Source organism: Vanellus vanellus (assembly GCF_965231255.1).
Source record: "Vanellus vanellus genome assembly, contig: HAP1_SCAFFOLD_53, whole genome shotgun sequence".
Taxonomy (NCBI): Eukaryota; Metazoa; Chordata; class Aves; order Charadriiformes; family Charadriidae; genus Vanellus; species Vanellus vanellus.
Window position 1 is genome coordinate 402,563 of NW_028128477.1, and position 20,484 is coordinate 423,046.

General features: G+C 49.4%; 2 protein-coding genes across 2 annotated transcripts; one reads left to right on the forward strand and one right to left on the reverse strand.

Annotated features, from left to right (window-relative positions):
- Positions 1-8,793: 8,793 nt before the first annotated feature.
- LOC309684318 (olfactory receptor 6E1-like) lies at positions 8,794-9,729 on the reverse strand (the record flags this gene model as incomplete). Its single annotated transcript, XM_082500253.1, has 1 exon — positions 8,794-9,729. The coding sequence occupies one exon, from the start codon at positions 9,727-9,729 to the stop codon at positions 8,794-8,796; it is 936 nt and encodes a 311-aa protein (XP_082356379.1).
- Positions 9,730-16,690: 6,961 nt separating this feature from the next.
- LOC309684335 (olfactory receptor 8A1-like) lies at positions 16,691-17,650 on the forward strand (the record flags this gene model as incomplete). The annotated part of the gene is made up of 1 exon (XM_082500267.1): positions 16,691-17,650. One exon carries the CDS (start codon positions 16,691-16,693, stop codon positions 17,648-17,650), a length of 960 nt encoding a protein of 319 aa, XP_082356393.1.
- Between the last annotated feature and the right edge of the window lie 2,834 nt (positions 17,651-20,484).

The window sequence follows — 20,484 nt, forward strand, 5'->3', positions numbered from 1 at the left end:
CTTTTCTCTCCCCTGGGTTGGGATTCCTGGACTCACTGGAAAGACGCCCAGCAGAGCCAAGGTGCCTGGTCCCCTAACCCCTGTCCTGGATGGGGATCATGATGGGAGGTGTGGCACTCAGCATACTGTGTGGTCCCCATCACTGCCTGGTGGGCTTGTATGCCCCATCCTCTGGAAGCCATTGTATTTCCTGCAGCAGCAGGAGCCCTTTCCCATTGCCCCTTGGATGGTTCTGTCAGGCTCCAACCCCCGAACGAGATCTACACTGGGACAAAGGGGCTCCTTTCTCTTTAGTCCCCACCCATGCACACCACAACCTGGACGTCAGATGAACACGCAAGGGTGCATAAATGTGGGAGTAGTGTGACCACCACATCGGCAAAGATGTTTCAAGGGTGCACCCAAACCCTTGGCTCAGGATCTGCCTTCCCAGGGCCTGGGGCTCAGGGCTCGGCCTTTGTGCTTCAGAAAGCCAAGGCAGGGTTTTCTCAGCCATGCAGCTGCCCCCACAGGGCCTTTGCCTACCCGCAATCATGGCCTCCAGTTGTCTGCTCGAACGAGTCCCTGGGGGATGTTGGTCAGTAACCACCCTCAGTGGGGCTCAGTCATACTTGAAGGTGCTTTTTCTCTGCTGACTGTGACTTCTTCATGAGAGGTTTGTGCAATCTCCTCTCAGTACTTGAGGTTCAAGGGATCTCAGCAGCAAAAATGCCATGGGGCTTGTAACAGTGAAGAAAGTCCTGAAAAAACATGTCTCTTCCTGCCATTTTCTTCTACTGTTGTACAGTTAATTGGACAGTTTCCCAGTGTACTTATGGAGAAAGGTATCAAAGAGCTTCTAAGAAAAAAGACTGTTTATTTTCAAAATAGAGGAGAGGCTATAGCTGCACTCTCTGATTGATGTTGATCCAGGGTCTCTCCTGAGGAGATCTGGACTGGTCAGAGAAGCTGTCCCTTGAGGTCTGACACAGCATGGACAACCTTGCTCCGCATCTCCCCAACCCCACCACGTCTCTCCTCAGCCACCTGGGACGTGCCTCGCTTTGCCTCACATCACACTTCTCCACCGCAGTCTGCAGCTGGAGGTTACAGCTCCTTTGCACCAGCGCCCACTGCTTTCCTTAGAGACCTGGAGGCACAAAGGCAAAGGGGGACTTGTTCTTATTTCTAACAAACCAAATAAGTTATAAGATTTGCCTCACAAAACACACTCAAAAACTCTATGTCAAGTACAAGCTGTCCCAAATGGAGTTCACCTTCCACAGTGCATAACCATGCAAAAAATGATTTAGACAGATGGAAATTATAAAATCAACAAAACTAAAGAGGTTCCTGAAGACTGATAGCCATAGATTTTGGAAAGACCCACAAGATTTTAACTGCCTGAAGCTCAAAGCTGCAACTGAATTGTTGAGAGGTGTCTGAATGATGAAAGAAAAAGGGGAAGAGAGATCTAGAGAGCAATCACAAGTGCTTCTGTGCAGATGTACTACTGGAAAGGTGCCTTCAGACATGGTTGGTTTAGTTAGGAGAGGTGGAAATAAGTGAAAGATGAGGGAGATGAAATTCAGAGCCTGAGAGAGGGAGTCCTGACAAAGCAAATAGAGGGGAAGGTCCATAGGTCTCCTCTTGCTATCAATGCACATCCTGAAAACTCCTCAATTCGATCTCATGGGAAAACATTGACACTTTATCAAAAGTATTCACTTGATTCAGCTGATGAGCTTATGCTCTTACACGATGGTTGGGATCTGGGCTTGGTCATCCTGCTTGACGAAGCACATTGAGGGCTTTAACAATGATCTTCACATTTCATTTTCCTCCAACTTCCCACTTCACCAGCTCCCAGGGATGGCAAACTTGTCTGCTCATTCCCTCCATGGTCTCTTCAGTGAGGGACGTCAGCAGGGCCTGCCAACACCCTCAGAAACCTGCAGGTTTGCTGCTTCTCCAGAAGCTTGGTCAGCCTTTCAGGAGCTGCAGTTCAGGAACTCGGCACCAGAGGGCTCATTCCCACACAAAACACCCGAAGGAACCAAGTCGGGGCCTAATTTTCCTTTAGTCTTCAGGTCTGATGTGCCTCCTTTAAGAGATTTTGGGAGTGTAGCCAAAGTGAAAAGATGTCAAAGCAGAGAGACAAAGGGAAGAAAAGGTTTGATTTTAACTAGACAGTTTTGCATTAATGCCAATGCATTTGGCTTAGAGGAATGACTTCAAGTAGAGTCGGCACCATCCAGAGCCATATGGATGGACTGGCACAGCCCCGGCACCATCCCTTGCAGGAGGCACCCCCCCTCTCCTAGGCTGAGGCATGCATTCAAGATGCAAACCTCTGCAGTGCCCACTTGTCACAGGCCTCCCGGCAGAGGCTGACTCATTCCCCATGACCCTCCAAGCCTGCATCAGCTCATTGGGCTTTTGCTCCCCAGCACGGCAACTCTCCAGCCCATGGCAGCTTTGGCTTTGACACCCTCCCTCCATGCTGGGCCAAGGCTTCTCAGTTCCTCCTTGGCAGCTGCCCCTGCTTCCACCTCCTGCCTGCTGCCTTTTGGCCCTGGCGCTCACTCACTTTACACCAGCAGCCTCCTCAGAGGGATGTTTCTCTTCATGGCTATTCAGAGAGATCCTTCCTGCCCTTGGAGGAGGCTGTCCTGTAAGGCCTATGAGATTCCCTGAGCTCCTTCACCCTTCAGAGCTGCTTCCCAGGGCACCGCTTGTATCAGTCTCCCACACACATCAAAGTCATCTTCTCTGGAGCCTGCCCATCTGTGCTCAGCTGCTGGCCTTCCTCACTCCACTTTGGCACCTGGGACACCACTATTTCCTGGTCACGACAGCCAGGGCTCACGCTGATGATCACACCCTGACCAGCTCTTCCATGTTGGCCAGTACCTGGTCTAGGTGAGCACCACCCTTCCTGGCCCACCTGGCAGCTGTGATAAGAAGTCATCCCAAGATCCTCCAGACTGTTGGCACCCTGTTGCCCTGTTGTGTATTCGGGCACACTGTTCAAGTTATTGGTCTTTTCACCAAGGGAGTGAGTGAAGACGCCTGTGCGATGTGCTTCATGTCCATGCAATGTGTGCCGCTGTGGGATAGAGAAGGGTCAGACCTTGCCTCTGAACAGACCTGGTGACTGATGCCTCTGACTGATGCCTCTGAGTGACGGCATCAGACAACAGAACAGACACCAAATAGCACTCTCTGCGATGCTGTCTGGGGCATCTGTGATGCATCCACCCTCAATGGGGACCGCTTTCTCGTAGGTCCCGTGTGGTCCGTGCCAGCCTTGGCATCTCATGTAGCTCTCTGGGCCTAGGTTTGAACATGAAAGTGAGTAGCTGCCCCAAATTCTGTCAGGCAATGTGGGGCTGAACAGGGGAACAATGCCATTATTGTCACTGGAGATCTCTATGATTAGAGAGAGAACACAGAAAAGAATATAGGAGTTCTCTATCATAGGTTCTATGATTCTGTGGTTCTGTGAAAGGGCGGTCGATTGGAAGCTTGATGAACACCTGGGGTCAGAAGGTTGTGACCAGAGGTGCGCAATCCAGCTAGAGGTCATTTACTACGTCTGTACGTGGGGAGTTGACACTGGGACCAGCGCTCTTTAACAACTTGGTTAATGGCCTGGATGGTGGGGCAGAGTTCAACCTCAGCGGGTTGCAGATGATATGAAACTGAGAGGAGCTGCTGCTACACAAGATGGTTGTGCTGCCCTTCTGAGGGACCTCAGCAGGCTGGAGAAAGGAGCAGAGGGGAACTTCACCAAGTTCAACACGGGGAAATGCCCAGGCAGCAGTAATACCATTCAGCAGTACATGTTGTAGAATCATAGAATAGCTGAGGTTGGAAGGGACCTTTGAGATCATCAATCGAACCATTAACCTACCCTGACAGAAACCACTTCTAAACCATGTCCCTAAGTACCACATCTACCCTGTTTTTAAACACCTCCAGGGATGGTGAATCCACCACTTTCCTGGGCAGCCTATTCCAATGTTTAAGAACCCGTTCAGTGAAAAAGTGTTTCCTAATATTCAATCTAAACCTCCCCTGACATAACTTGAACCCATTTCCTCTGGTCCTATGACTTGTCACCAGGGAGAAGAGGTCAGCCCCCACCTCTCTACAACCTCCTTTCAGGTAGTTGTAGACGATGATAAAGTCTCCCTTCAGCCTCCTCTTCTCCAGGCTAAAGAACCCCAATTCCCTCCGTCGTTCCTCATAAGATTTGTCCTCCAGACCCCTCACCAGTTGTGTAGTCCTTCTCTGGACATGCTCCAACACCTCAATGTCCTTCTTGTAGTGAGGGGCCCAAAACTGAACGCAGTACTCGAGGTGGGGTCTCACCAGTGCTGAGTACAGGGGGATGATCACTGCCCCAGTCCTGTTCGCCACACTATTCCTGGTACAGGCCAGGATGCTGTTGGCCTTCTTGGCCACCTGGGAACACTGTCGGCTCACATTCAGCCGGCTGTCCACCAACACCCCCAGGTCCTTTTCTGCCGGGCAGCTTTCCAGACACACCGCCCCCATCCTGTAGTGCTGCATGGGGTTGTTGTGACCCAAGTGCAGGACCCAGCACTTGGCCTTGTTGAACCTCACACCATTGGCCTCGGCCCATCAGTCCAGCCTGTCCAGATCCCTCTGCAGAGCCAACCTACCCTCAAGCAGATCAGCACGCCCACCCAGTTTAATGTCATCTGCGAACTTACTGAGGGTGCATTCGATCCCCTCATCCAGATCATTGATAAAGATATTAAAGAGAACCGGCCCCAGCACCGAGTCCTGGGCTACAACACTTGTGACTGGACACCAACTGGATTGAACTCCACTCACCACCACTCTCTGGGCATGGTCATCCAAACGTTTTTTTACCCAGCAAAGAGTATACCTGTCCAGGCATAAGCAGCTAACTTCTCTGGGAGAATGCTGTGGGAAACGGTGTCAAAAGCTTTGCTACAATCCAGGTAGATTACATCCACAGCTTTTCCCTCATCCACTAAGTGGGTCACCTTGTCATAGAAGGAGATGAGGTTTGTCAGGCATGACCTGCCTTTCACAAACCCATGCTGACTGGGCCTGATCACCCTATCCTCCTGCATGTGCTCTGTAATGGCCCTGAGGATGATCTGTTCCATGACCTTCCCAGGCACCGAGGTCAGACTGACCGGCCTGTACTTCCCTGGATCCTCCTTCCTGCCCTTCTTGTGGATGGGTGTCACGTTTGCCAACCTCCAGTCAGCTGGGACCTCCCTGGTTAGCCAAGACTGCTCATAAACGATGCAAAGTGGCTGGTGATCACTTCCGCCAGCTCCCTCAGTACCCTTGGGTGGATCCCATCTGGCCCCACATATTTGTGTACCTCCAGGTGCTGAAGCAGGTCCCTCACCATTTCCCCTTGGATTGCAGGGGCTGCATTCTGCTCCCCATCCCTGTCTTCCATCTCAAGGGTCTGGGCACTCAGAGAACAACTGGTTCTACTGCTGAAGACTGAGGCAAAGACGGCATTAAGTACCTCAGCTATTTCCTCATCCTTGGTCACGATGTTACCGGACCCATCTACCAGAGGACAGAGATAATCCTGTCTTCTTTTTATTGCTAATACATTTATAGAAACTTTTTTTGTTGCCCTTGACAACAGAAGCCAGGTTTAGTTCTAGCTGGGCTTTGGTCCTTCTAATTTTCTCCCTACATAGCCTCACTACCTCTTTGTAGTCCTCATGAGTGGCCTGCCCTTCCAAAGGCCATAAATCCTCTTTTTCTCCCTAGGTTGCAACCCTAGCTCCCCGTTCAGCCAGGCCGGTCTTTTTCCCAAACGGCTTGTCTTTCGGCACAGGGGGACAGCCTGCTCCTGCGCCTTTAAGACTTCCTTCTTGAAAAACATGCAGGCTTCCTGGGCTCCTTTGCCCTGGAGGACTGCCTCCCAGGGGACTTTGTCAACCAGGCTCCTGAAAAGCCCCAAGTCTGCCCCCCGGAAGTCCAGGGTGGCAGTTCTGCTGACAATTATGATAGATGGGACTCCTCGTTTTGAACTACAGAAATTCAACAGACCTCGTAAAGGAATAGTTCATCACTTTAGAGAATTATATTTTTGCGTGTGTGTGTATATATACATTAGAAGACAAATATAACAGTAATTTGAGTGAGACTGCACTTTTAGAGGACTCTAGTGTCTGAATTTGTGACTATATTTACTTTATAGCCAGCTGTGGTGTGTGGGTTTCAAGGTCTCAGCGTTTTCGAGCTTGCCCGGTGCGGGGACCTCAGGAGGGAGACCTCAGCACTTGACCCAAGCTGCCACCACGGTTATTTCATACCATGAGCGTCGTCACATTCAATATAGATTAGAAAGTTTGCTGCAAAGTTCATTCTCTCCCTTCATGGCTGCCATCCTGAGAACTTCTTCCCCAGTGCCAGATCCCCCAGCCCTCCCTCTCCTCCCAAAGCCGTAGCGCTCACCGTGTCCCACATTTACTGTCCACTGCTGGGAGTGCACAGCTTCCGACTGATATTGTTGGCTGAGTGTAGTCTTTGTATATTTTGTATTGGTATCTGGATCCATACTGGTTCTTAAGTGTTATTAATGTAAATTATCCAATCTTTGTCTATTAAATCTGTTGACATTTCCACCCATGTGTTTGCTTGTTTTTTGCCTGATTCCCCTTCCTAGGTGGGCAGGGGTCACTGGGTGACAGAGTGATTGTCTAAAGGACAATAAATTGTGAGGGATTTCTCAAACCATAACACAGGCACAACTTTATGGTGAGGCTCTGGACTTGGTTTCTTCTTCCCCATTGCTCGGGGAAGCCGGGAGGTGGTGTGCGGTTTTCCTACACTCAGCCTCGCTCACCCTCACACCCCACGGCCACCAGGAAGAGCCCTGAGCCACCAGTGAGGGGCAAGACCTGCCTTCCCAGGGCCTGGGGGTCAGGGGTTGGCCTTTCTGCTGCATCAAACCAACCAAGGGGTTCCTCAGCATTACAGCCACCTGCACAGTGCCTTTGCCTACCTGCAGCCACAGCCTCCAGTTATCTCCTCTAACGAGCCCATGGGGAGGCTTTGGCAGTAACGACCCTCAGTGGGGCCAATCAAGGCTTCAAGGTACTTTGCTTCTGACTTGGACTTCTGGAGCACTTTGTTCAGTCTCCTCTCAGTGTCTGAGGTTGATGGAGTCAGGGCCAAATACACCATGGGGCTCGTTAAGGTACAGAAAGTCCTAACGAGCTATTTCTCTCCCTGTAATTTGCTTCAAGTCTTCAATAGAGCTAATTGGAGATGTTTCATAGTGTAATTTAGAAAAAAGATTTTACAGAGAACCTAATAGAAAATGTTTTTTTATTTATTTCAAAGGTTCTTTTTATTAACTTTTCAGTGAGAAAGATGCGATAGAAGCAGTCAGCAGTTGATATTGATGCAGAGGGTCTCCTCAGGAGGTCTGGACAGCCAGGAAAAGCAGTCCCCTGAGGTCTGAGACTGTATGGACAGCCTTGCTCCTCACCTCCCCTTCCTCCCCATCCCTGTCATTGGCCAACTGGGGTTTGCATCACTTTTCCTTACCTCAGACTTCTCCACTGAAGTCTGCAGCTGGGTGTTACAGCTCCATTGCACCATCTCCCTCCTGTGCTCCTCAGAGACCTGGCTGCACCCAGGCACAGGAGGAGTTTTCCTCTTTGCAAGCAGAGAAAAGTAAAGCATGATCAAATTTGATAAACAATAAAACACCCTCTGCAACCAGATGCTCAGGACAAGCTGCCTCTAATGAGGTTGCTTTGCTACAAGGGATGATCTTATCAGAAATGCTTTAGATGGACAGGTACAAAAAGAGAGATATAAACGTAGTTACAGACTTGGCTAAAGGAGATAATTAGACGACGGAAGGACAGGCAAACTTGTAACTCCCTGAAGCTCAAAGCAGCAGCTGGATAGGTGACAGGAATCTGAATGACCAAAGAGGAAGGGCAGGAGAAAAGTGGAGTGCAATAGAAAAGGCCTTTGTCGGGACAGTCTGCATCTGAAAAGCTGACTTTAGAAATGGTCATTGTATATAAACAGGTGATACAGGTCTGAAAGATGAGAGACATTCAAACCACTTTATTAACAGGCAGAATAGCGGCAATGAAGTCACAGGGGAAGATCTATACTTCTGTGGAATATCATCTTTGAAAGGTCATTGGATTTGTAGAGGTCTCGTGAGTTGGGTCACGTGTTGGACCCAACTTTGAAGGAGGCCAAAAGTGCAGCTCAGGGAACTACTGGCCCAGAAAGCCAACCACATCCTGGGCTGCATCAAAAGGAGCGTACCCATAATGTGTCCTACAGCCCTAGGCAACAATCCCCGTAGTCCAAATGGTTATCCAGAGAGCTGCTCTCTGTGATTCTTCTTGATGGGTTTCACACCTGGGGCTGATGGCTGTTCCAGGGCAACCCTGGAAGGAGCTGAGCTGAGCTGTTCCTTCCTCAGGAGTCTGTAATTGGGGTTTCCATCTGCCACTGTGCCTCTGTGCTCTTCTTGATTTCTGGAGATGGGCTCTTGATGAGCTGATGGCTCTGCTGTGGTGGGTTGGGGAGCAGGACATTAAGTGAGTTACACCCCTGACATTGCTTGTGCCTTCTTCAGTTGCAGATGAGCTTCTTATCACTCAACCTAAAACAATCCAATGAGAACATAAATCTCCTGAGACATCTGTGTTTGGTGGTTATATGCATATTCATTGGTATTATTTAACATAGGAGAGCAGATCATTGGAGTTGCTGTCCAGAAAGGCATCGTGATTGAGGCAAAAGCTATCGTGTTGCACGGGCAATGGCTTCATTCAGGGCCAGTATCACAGCCTTGTTTCTAAGACTGTAGATGAATGGATTTAAGAATGGGTACAGGACAGTGTTCAGCAAAGCTACCATTCTGTTTGCCTCCAAGGAAACATCTCCTGAAGGATGCACATAGAGAGCAATGCAGCTCCCGTATACGATGGCCAAGGTGGTGAGATGGGAAGAACATGTAGCAAAGGCTTTTTTCCTGCCGGAGGCTGCTGGGAGGTGTAGAATACAGGAAAGGATGCCTATGTAAAATGCCAGAGTTAAACATAAGGAACTGAGAACAAGAAACGATAATAAAACCGAGTCTATTTTCCAAATCAGGCTGGTGTCAGAGCAGGACAATTTGAATAAGGGGGAGTTGTCACAAAAAAAATGATGGATCTTGTTCGAACCACAGAAAGTCAGCTTGTAGAGGAGGACCGGACGGTAAGTCAAGAGTGTGATGCCCATGACCCAAGCAGCAAGAACCAAGTGGACGCAGAGCTGAGGCTTCATGATGGCAGTGTAACGCAAAGGCTGGCAGATGGCAACATAGCGGTCAAAGGACATGACAACAAGTAGAACAAACTCTGTACAGCCCAGGGCAAAATAGAAATAGGATTGGGCAAAGCAGCTGCTTAGTGAGATTGTTCTCCTACCAGAACCCAGGATCACAAACAATTTGATGCTCGTGGAGGACGTAAACCATATTTCCAGGAAGGACAGGTTGCTGATGAAAAAGTACATGGGGGTTTGCAGGCGGTGATCCACACACACGAGGAAAATGATGGTTGTGTTCCCCATCACTGTTGTCAGGTATATGAGCAGAAGGACCAGAGAGATAAATAGCTGTAGTCTTTGATCAAGCCCCGAGAAACCCTCGAGGATGAACTCAGTAACTGCAGTTTCATTTTCTGGTCCCATGCTGGATTTCAGTTCATCCTGCCGAGACAGGAACACGGCACAAAGCCAAGTGTGATAATTTCATGGTCTGGATGACAAGGTCTGTCCTTCCTCTTCTACGCCTTTGTTTTCCTGCAGTCTTCCTATAGAACACAGAGATAGTCCTCCAAGCATTTCTCACACCCTGGCTTTTATGTTTTACATTTCAGTCCCCAGAGTATTTGTCATCTTCTTTCTACCTTTTTCAAACACTCACAAAGGGTTCTTTCTGCAGAACAGAAGATTTTAAAGAGGCTTTTAGCCATTTCAGCCCATTCCTGGGAAATTCCAAATTCGCTCAGACCTATTGCAAACATCTGTCATACCTATGTGCCAAACTCATCTCTTCTATTGCACAAATGCTAAACCATCAAATCAAATCAAATCAAATCAAATCAAATCAAATCAAATCAAATCAAATCAAATGTGTATGTTGAAAGCTCTTTTTTGTACTTTTCAGTACTTGCCTTTTTGGGCTAGGAATCCCTGAGGATTTGTTGATTTCAAACCAAGTAATATCAAGCACCTCTCTTGTAATCCCCTGCTCTCTTCCACAGATTCTTGCTCTCTTCTTGCTTTCTTCAGGAAAGGGGGAGGGGGTGGAATAGGGACCACATAGAACTTGTCTTCTTCAGTATTCTAAATAATGATTGAAATTTACCATGGTTCCGCACACTCTGTCACACGGTCTCCTCTGACATTCGTCTGTGCCGAAATGCAGTGCTTTCCAAACAGCGGCTCATTGCTATTACTACCAAATGTCCTGACCTAAATGCAGGGCGAGAGAAGAGTGTCTGGAAGAGATTTGTAATCTTTCTTTGGCATGCCAGTTATGGGTTGGGAGGACCCAGCCTCTAGCATTTTCTTGTGTCTCCATTGACTGTAGAGGGAGCCTTGGGGAAACAAGTTCTCATAGGCACCTGCAACGAAGTACATGAAACTCATTATTCGAGTCTCAAATCTCTGACTCATTAACTTAGTGGGTTTTCTTTTTTTACATCAAAATACACATCTAACAGAAGGAAGCACAAGAAAAAATAGCGCATTAAAGACTGATGTTTTTCCCTTCATCTTTGCATTTGCTTTTAGACATAGAAAGAAGCAGAGCAGATGACCCCCCAAATTAGGATGATTCAAAATGGAAGGGGAGGAGAGGGAGGAGAGGAGATGGTGGGTTTGAAGCAGGGATGCAAAGCTTCTCCACAGCCTGTGTTGTCCCCGCAGGCTCTGTCCCAGGGCAGAATGGGTAGCACTCACCCAAGGAGTAAAATGGGAAGTTCAGTATAGGGCGGTGCCCCATGCTTGCATGGACATTTGAGCTTAGGGCTCAGGCTTGTCTTAGAAGCCAATCGCCCGGCTTGTTCTTTGCCTCTAGTCTGGCACAGGGGAATTTCTGCACTGGCTGTGCCTGGAAAACTTTCTGAGGTTAAACCACTGGCTGGATGTGGCTCAGGCTCAGTCACCTACAGCAGGATGAGCATAGTGAGTCAGTGCAACAGAGGTCACAGTCCCAGTTTCCATTTTCTGGGTCAGTTCAAACACCCAAAGGGTTGTGTGTTCTTACTCTGTTGGGTGACACCTAAATTATCTGAAAATAAGAGGAGAGAGCAACGCTAATGTTTCATAGTAGCTGGTGCCCACGCGGGCTGCTCCCAGCAAAGGGACAATGCCGCAGAAGAAGCAGTCTCTACACTGGGCACAGAGGGTCCGATGGCATACAAGTTGGTGGGGCTGAGCATGGATAGAGTTGTCATTCCCCAGCAGCTAAAGATGAGCATGGAGCACAACCAGGAGTTCGTAAGGACAGAGTAGTATGAGGGGTTGCAAATGGCACTGCAGCAAAGGAAACACATCCCAGCACATAGGTTAAACTCAGCTGGGCCCAGGAAGACAGAGGAGAAGGTCTGTGACTTGTAAGCAGCCACAGAGACTGCCAAACATGTTAGGGGAATGACCAAAGTGAACCAAATGGCCAAGAAGGACAAGGTGCTGAGGAAGGGATCCATGGGGGTGTGGTACTAGCGGCAGAGTCAAATGACGGCAATGGTGACTGCATTCCTCGTGACAGTGAGCAGATAAATCACCAGCAGCGGTGTGAAAAGGAGGACTTTCCACTCTGGAATGACTGGAAAGCTCTTCAGGAAAGATGTGGTATGGTTGTGAGGATCCATTTTGAGTATCCAGTCAGTTGAACGCATGACAAGGGTAACTAATACCATGTTGTGGTTTTGACCCTTCCTTCCCTTTTCTTGGGCTTCCTCTTCCTTCTTGAAATGGGAGACCAGAACTGCCCTCCGTAAGGATTCTGCTTTTCTCTGTGTTTTTACCCAGTGGCATGAAACAAATACTGATCCAGCCCACTTGTCTTCAGACTCAGGAAATGCCTCTCCAGCCTTGCTGGCTTGCATGGGTATTCTGGACTGCCAGCTAGGAACTGATATTTCTGGCAAAAGCTGTATGAATTCTGTTACATTTCTCATGGTGGTGTAGCTGGGCATCAAGCCTGTGCAAGTGTGCAGCCAGAGCACTTCAGTCATTAATCCCGTGGGTGGTCCAGGGACCCTCCCAACTCATCATCTACATCGGCAAGAGGAGACACTGGTCTGAGAGAGGGGATTGACATGGAACCAAAGGATTGAGTTGAGTCACCCCCTTCAAAATTAACCAGCTCCAAAATGAGCCAAAATGAGTCACCTTCAAAATTAACTGCTGGACTTGGCAGTGTTAGGTTAACAGTTGGACTCGATGAACTTAAAGGCTTTTTCCAACCTCAATCACTCTATGATTCTATGATCATTTCAGAAGCATCTCTTCTACAGACCCACGCAGCCATTGCAAAAGTCTCCTTGCAATTTCCCTTTAAGCCTTCCCTTGACTAGGATGCCTACAGCACCATAATCCGTGTGTTGCTATATACATACTGAAATCGGGACTCTCGGATAAGTCCCTGTTGTGTGTAGCCCTGGAAAACTCCTTTTGAGTGTAAAGGAAAACAGAACCAGCAGGAAAGTGGTTTGGCAAAAAAATAGGAAAACAGAGCAAAGGGGGGAAAAGGGACCGTGTGAGTGGAAACAGGTTTCTAGTCAGCAGGCTTCTCTGATGGAGCCCTGCAGTAGCCTGTGTCCCGTGTTCTCATTGGAGCCGATTTCCAACTACCTTCTGTGCGGGCGCATCCTCTGTTCTTAGTGGGCATGTGTGAATGGCAGTGAACTTCAAGCTGGAATCACCGGTGAGGAGGATACGAGGTCTGTCTTCCAGCAACTGGAGCAGGGCCTGTAGGACTCCAATGCCTGGGTGCAGGCAATGAGGAGACCATGAAGACCAGGGTCCAGCAGCTGGATAGAACCAGTGCCTAAGGCAGACCTGGGTCTTCTCCTAGAGAGACTCATGGGCTGGAGAAGGCTGACTGGCTCTCTCCTGCCCTCTGCACAAGGCTCACAGGGCCCTGCTGACCATAGACCTCAACGTTGCAAGAGCTGAGGAACTCCTGGAGGAACAGCATGGTACAACTTGGCGAAGTGGGCTCTCCAGACTGTACCTGCACAGGTTGATCAGGACACGCTTCTTCAGCTGCCACCAGCATCAGGTAGGCACCAGTGAGGACCCTCAGCTCCCTTCAGTCGGGGAGCAGTGTCTGGAAGCAAGCTGTCTTGTAGAGGAAAAAGGTGGCCAAGGTGTCTGGGAGTCACTATCAGAACCCAAGTGGGAAAGGAAAAATGCTCTTGTTTTTGACAGAAGATCTCATCTGGAGTTAAAGCGTGGGTCAGACCTTAACTAGAGCCAAGAGTGAACGTAAATTTCATCCAGGAAAAAATTCCTTCAGGTGCACTGGCTCAAACCAGATCACTCACAGAATCCCAGGATCACACCGGTAGGGTTTTGGAGGGGGTCTCTGGAGATTGTCTTGTCCCACCCACCTGCTAAACCCCCCTTCAGCTAGTGTGCCTGAAGGGTGGTGGGATCTGCCGAGGGAGGGCTGCTCATGGGCCCCTCGTCCCCCCGCTCTGGCCTCACACACATCAAGAGCCACCAACAGCTGGGGCACATCTGGAGCAAGGCTTCATGTGTGATCAGAGATGGATCTGCAGAGACCCCCACCAGGAACAGCTGCAACCTTACAGTTACAAAAGGACTCTGCTTGTGAAGAAACCATTAGCCTTGGTAACTACATGGTTCCATTCTTATGATGCAAGTGGATGGAGACCTCTCTTATGAAGAGAGGCTGAGAGAGTTGGGGTTCTTCAGTCTGCAGAAGAGAAGGCTCCAGGGAGACCTTACAGTGGCCTTCCAGTACTTAAAGGGGGCCTACAAAAAAGCTGGAGAGGGACTTTTTACAAGGGCATGTAGTGATAGGACGAGGGGGAATGGCTTCAAACTGGAAAAGGGGAGATTTAGATTGGATATGGGAAAAGAAATTCTTCGCTCTGAGGGTGGTGAGACACTGGCACAGGTTTCCCAGAGAAGCTGTGGCTGTTCCATCCCTTGAGGTGTTCAAGGCCAGGCTGGATGGGGCCTTGAGCAACCTGGACTGATGGAAGGTGCCCATGACAGGGGGTTGGAACAAGATGATTTTTAAGGTCCCTTCCAACTCTAACCATCCTAGGAGTCTATGATTCTATAACCTGAAACGGGAGATTCTGACCTGGAACAGGAAGAACATCAGACAAACAGACACTGGAACAAGTTGTCCAGACAGGCTATGGAATGTCTACCCTTTGCAGTTTTCAAGACCCTACTGGGACACAGCCCTGACCACCAAGTCTGACTTCACTGGAGACAATGCTCTGTGCAGTTGCTACCCTAAATGATGTCCCAGGGTCCTTCTCTCCCTTTGCACTCAGAGGAGAGACCTGAGGGGTCCACCTGTCATGAGGAGCAAGTCAGCAGAGCTGAACCTAAGTCAGCTCCCTTAACCTAAAGCTGGAGCCAAGCAGAACCCTGTGCACCATTCCTCTAGGAGGGTGGAGTCCTAACTGTCACTCTAGATCAGCAGCTGAGCTCACTTTAGTCCCCAGCAAGTGAAGCACCTTGGCCTCTGGGGAAGGTTTGGGTTTCCTCTCTCCTTAAAGGGCAGAGCCTGGCACCCCTGTGGGGGACTTATCCTGTCCCACATTCCCAGTCTCCTCAGCTTGGAGGAAATCACTCCTTCCTCCCCAACAACCATTCGTGGAGTCTAGAAGGACAAGATGTGAGGAGCATCTCATTACAGTTCTGCTCCATGAGCTGGAAGAGATCACGGCTCATTCCCCAGCTCGTTTCCCCGCCTCCAAAGAGCACAGAGGTCCAAGGGAGGGCAGCTCAGGGCTTTCATCCCCCCGGGGCTTCACTTGCACAGGGCTCACTTGCTGTGACACAGAGAGTTGAGCTGCAGCAGAAACCTTCAGGAGCCTTTTCTATAAACCTGGGAGGCACTGCAGAGAAGGGGATATTCAGGTACTGCTGAAGACTCTCAGAAGGAGATGGTGACAGGTGAGTGCAAGGACAAGAGCAGCGACTAAGCCATGGGTCAGGGTCTGCAGGCAGAATTGGAAAGGGGAGGGTGGAATGGGGACGAGGCAGGAGATAGCCCCCAGACCTTGCCTTTCATGCTCCATTCCCCTCAGAGGAAGGGCTGTGACATCCTGCTGGGGACTACAGGTAGGTGCTGGGTTTGCTGAGGTGGGTGTCATTAATGTGCCAGTGGCTCTTTGCACAGCGGCCACTAGGAAGTGGGGCCATGTGTCTTGGTACAGCCCTGTCCTGCACGTTTTCTTATTCCAGCTCACTCTTTCCTCTGGATACCCTCCCTGGGTCCTTGACGCCACTGAACAGATAGAGGCAGCGTGGTTGTCAGTGCAGAGACAGAGCTGCGGGGCATCAGCTGATGGGCACTCGGACACCTCCGTGGACATGAAGAGGTTGGAGAGGAGGGTATGGGGCCAGCGTGCCAACACACGTCCTTTAATGTCTCAACTCTTATTCTCTCTCTGTCTCTTTCTCCATCTTGCTTGTGTCTTAGGGTTTCACCTCAATGCCTCAGCTCTCTCACAGCTGTCTCTCAGCCATCCACATGGGGTGTGATTTACTGAGAGCACTGACTCTGGGGCACCCTCCCCATGGAAGCACCTTCTGGAACAATGCATCCCAGTGTAGGTGCGCTGAATTACTGAGTCAAAGGGCTCCTCCGTCCCAGGAACTCTCTGGGCTCTCCAGGTGCCTGCCTTGGCCATCTCCAACTCTCTGTCAAATGTGTGAAGTTTGAGGCAGAGCATCATCATCAGGGACAGTGTTTTGTCTGACCCGAGTGTTATGGAAGCCCAGAGAGGTGGTGTGGGCTTTCTCTTTCAGCCACAGGCGTTCCCTGGGCAGGCAACCAGGTGCGTATCAGGCATTTACTGGAAACCTGTGCTTCATGATGATCCTGCACCGCCTCAGTCCCCACTCACCCCCAGGACACTCTTGTGTCTTCATTGCAGTGCTGAACAGGGAGCCCTGAGCACTCAGGTGGCAATGCTGAGGTCAGTGATGTATTCCCCTAAAGGCTTTTTTGCATGATGGAGTTTTCCTCCCTGGCCCATCTTTCTGTTGCTTGAAAGCAGGATTTGGCTAAACCTATGCTGGGGAGTCCTGGCAATAACTTCACGCATCATCATCTAATGTGATCAAATGAACATTCTCTTTCATTCCACAGAAATAGGCACCTCGATGCGGCAACTCACCTCTCTAATCAGAGGAGATTCTTCAAAGAAGAGCAGTTTGGCCCTCTCAAAGAACCTTTTCTTGCCCTTTCGCCAGGAATAGTGCCCCTAAACCAAGTCGGAATTCAGTCAAATGGGGGAAAACCTCCATGTTGTCTCTGGCAGTGACTTCTTCCCAGTTCATTTTCACAAAAAACACAGAAACACATGCCCTTCCCCAGGTTCCCTTCCTGCCTCATGGGGAAAAGAAAGTCCTACAGCACCTCATGGAGAAAGAAGAATGGGACAACCAGACCTCACCAGTGGTGTTCCTCCTGCTGGGATTGAGTAATGTCCCCAAGCTTCAGGTGCCTCTCTTCATCCTCTCTCTCATGATCTACATGGTGACCATGTTTGGCAACATCCTCGTTGTTGTGCTGGTGGTGGCACATCGGCATCTTCACACTCCCATGTACTTCTTCCTGGGGAATTTATCCAGTGTAGAAATCTGCTATACCTCCACTATCCTGCCCAGGCTGCTGGCCGGCTTCCTAACCAGGGACAGAACCATTTCTGCTCAAGGCTGCATGACGCAGTTCTTTTTCTTTGGCTGTTTTGCAGGTGCTGAGTGCTACCTGCTGGCCACCATGTCCTATGATCGGTACTTGGCCGTATGTCAGCCCCTGCTCTATGCAAGCCTCATGAACTGGAAGCTCTGTCTCCAGCTGGCGGCTGGGTCCTGGCTAGCAGGATTACTGATGTCTACCATAGTCACTGGACAATTTTCCAAGTTACACTTCTGTGGTCCCAATGCAATTGATCACTTCTTCTGTGATTTTGCCCCGTTGCTAGAGCTCGCCTGCAGTGACACCACCGTGCTTAGACTGGTGACTTTCATAATCTGTTTTCTGGATGTAGTCGTCCCGTTTGTAGTCACTTTGGTATCCTACATCTGCATCATAGCTGCGATCCTGAGGATCCCGACCACCATGGGGAGGCAGAAGGCCTTCTCCACCTGCTCCTCTCACCTCATGGTGGTCACTGTTTTCTATGGCACCCTCGTCGTTGTCTATATGATACCCAGGACAGCCTCACTGAGGCAGCTCAATCAAGTGCTCTCCTTTTTCTACACCATCCTCACGCCCATGGTCAATCCTCTCCTCTACAGCCTGCGGAACAGGGAGGTCAAGGGGGCTCTAGGAAATGCACTCAGAAAAACTGTGGCCTGCGTCGAGAGCTCATACTAGTTGAGATCCACCAGGAAGACACAGGTTGTGGGTCTCCTTTGACCAAGCATGGACAATTCGTAAGTGCATATTTTGTGTCCCAGGTCTATCTTTAGAAGTGCAGAATCTGTGGACTGGTTGTGGAATGAGAAGTGGGAGAAGGGAATTTGTGTCTTAAAGAAATACAGGTCTGGTGTTGAAGAGTGTCAAATCTTCCCTGGCTTGCTTCCTTCTTTAAAGTAAACACGATTGTGATCCTGCAGGTGGGAGCTGTGAAATGCCACACCTGCCCAGGAGTGGGAGAAAACTTACGCTAAACATGCTGTTTCCTCTTCCGTTACCCAGCCAAGCTGAGGGCTGCCATTCTTGCATGCCTGGGACTCCTCAGGGCACCTCCCTATTGGCAGTGAGAAGTGGGCAGCTGAATCAAGCCCCGCTAGTGGACACGTCTAAATTCCAGTAGATGCATGCCAGCCCTCGTGTTCTCTGGGCTTCCTAGCAGAGGACAACTGTGAAAGCTCGTCTGACAGGGTCACACACCTCCGCCCCCCCTCCCCCCGAAAAGAAAAACCAAGATCCATCTTCAGAAGACAGGCAAACAAGCTGGGTCTTGGCTTCCCAATGTTTTAACACAGCAATCATCACTTTCCCCCTTCTTTCCTTCTCCTAATCTGCCTCCCCCTCTCTGACCCTCCTCTCCCAATGTCTTTACTTTTTTGTTTCCCACTGGCTGACTGAGGTATGGCAAACTCAGTCCTCCTGTTTTCTTCTTTCTTGCACAAGAGAACAAGGTCAGCTCATGAGGCATGACTGAGTAAAGACACCCCCAGCAGCGGGCATGCCCCATTTCCTGCCCTGAGGCATGCACACAAGATGGAAATGTCTCCATCATCCCTGATTTGCGCAAGGGCCTTCGGCACTGACATACTGCCACAACACACTTATTCCTCCTCCAAGCACAGACGAAAATTCCTTCCCACTTCCAGGCTCAAATCACAGTTGCAAGAATTTGCTGCCCTTCAGAAGAGGCCTTGAGCTTCTTGGATCTTCTTGGTGCTCATGGCAATGTTCTTGGCTGCCTCCAGGGTTGATGGGCTTCTTGTCTATAGCAAGGACATTATGACAAACTTTTAGGAAATGTTTGCTTTTCTGTCATTCCGACATGTAGAAAGAGTAGACATAGAAAAGAGTGAAATACACGGAAATGGATGCTGAGCTAAGGGACAGTAAGAACCAGGTGAGACACCCCCATAGCTGTGGCTTCCTGGCAAGAAGCCCATCCTGCAAAGGGGCTCCAGCCTCTGCCGCTCTGGAGTGGGGAATCAGCAGTGTCCATGCCACCTGGGGACACACACAGTGCCTTTTGAAAGACCACCCTTCCTCTGAACTGCTTTGGATTTGTTCTTGAGGATGGGGTATCACGGCTCACGCTGCAAATACTGATTTCACTGGCACTGCCCAGAGCGGCTGTCCAAGATGCAAACTGCTGCATTTAGATTTAGGCAGATTAATGTTTGTTGGTGGCTTTGGATTGTTTTTTTGTGATTGGTGGGGCTTTTGCTTGTTTAGTTTTGGGGGAGGGTGTTACTTTTTTTAGATACTGATAGGGAATTCACACAACCGCCTGAAGGATTGTTGGAGGATTACTGACAGAAGGCCCAGCATTTCTTGCATCTCAAGACATGAGATGCCAGAGGCCAAGGGAAAGATGGTTTGGGCACTACCTTGGGGTTTGGGGAACAGATATGTGCTCCCCTCTCGCAACACCCTGCTCTCCTCAGTGAGGGCTGTGAGAAACTCTGCCAACCAGGTCTGAACTCACATTCATCTCAGGTAACTTATGTCTAACTGCAGCCAATGTGGTCCAGCCAGCTCAGGATTTGAGTTTCCATTGGAGGACAAATCATTTCAATTCACACTTCTTTTCCATCTTCACTCTGACACTGAATGTTGTGTGACACAACTGTCCTGGCTCTCCGGGCAGGATGGGCAAAAGTTTGATGCCTGAACGGGAACTTTTGCCCTTGCTGGAAATAGGAACGCAGCAGGCTCGAGCCAAGAGACCCAAGAAACAAAACTTCCCATAGGGCCAACTAATGAAAACGTGCCACAGGCTGTGGGACCTTCTCTTTACTGACAGAGAATTAGTGAGTCTAGAAAATACAGCTTCACCTATTTTTCCCTTTCTTGTAACTTGGTTCTCAGAATTTATGTAGAATAGAATCATGGAATCATAGAATCATGGAATCATAGAATCATGGAATCATAGAATCATAAAATCATGGAATCGTTTAGGTTGGAAGGGACCTTTAGGATCATCGAGTCCAACTGTTAACCAAGTCCACCACTAAACCATGTCCCTCAGCACCATCCCAACATGTCTTTTCAATACCTCCAGGGATGGTGACTCAACCCCTTCCTGGGTAGCCTGGTCCGATGCTTGATAACCCTCTCAGTCAAGACGTTTTTCCTAATGTCTAATCTAAATCTCCCCCAGTGCAACTCAAGCCCAATTCCTCTTGTCATATCGTTTGTTACTTGGTAGAAGAGACCAAGCCCCACCTCTCTACAACCTCCTTTCAGGTAGTTGTAGAGAGCAATAAGGTCTCCCCTCAGCGTCCTTTTCTCCAGGTTAAAAACCCCCAGTTCCTTCAGACACTTTGAATCTGCTTTGCCACTTTGAAACTGTCTCTGAAAAACTAGCTCAGGATACGTTTTTTATATTTGATTGAGCCCCAATTAATGTGCTGCATTTAAGTGAGTTTCCATATCTGGAGCAGCTTTGCACAATGTCTGCTCAAAGAGGAGAAATAGCTCAGCCTGCAGTTGGAAATGGGTGAAGCTGGGGGCAATAA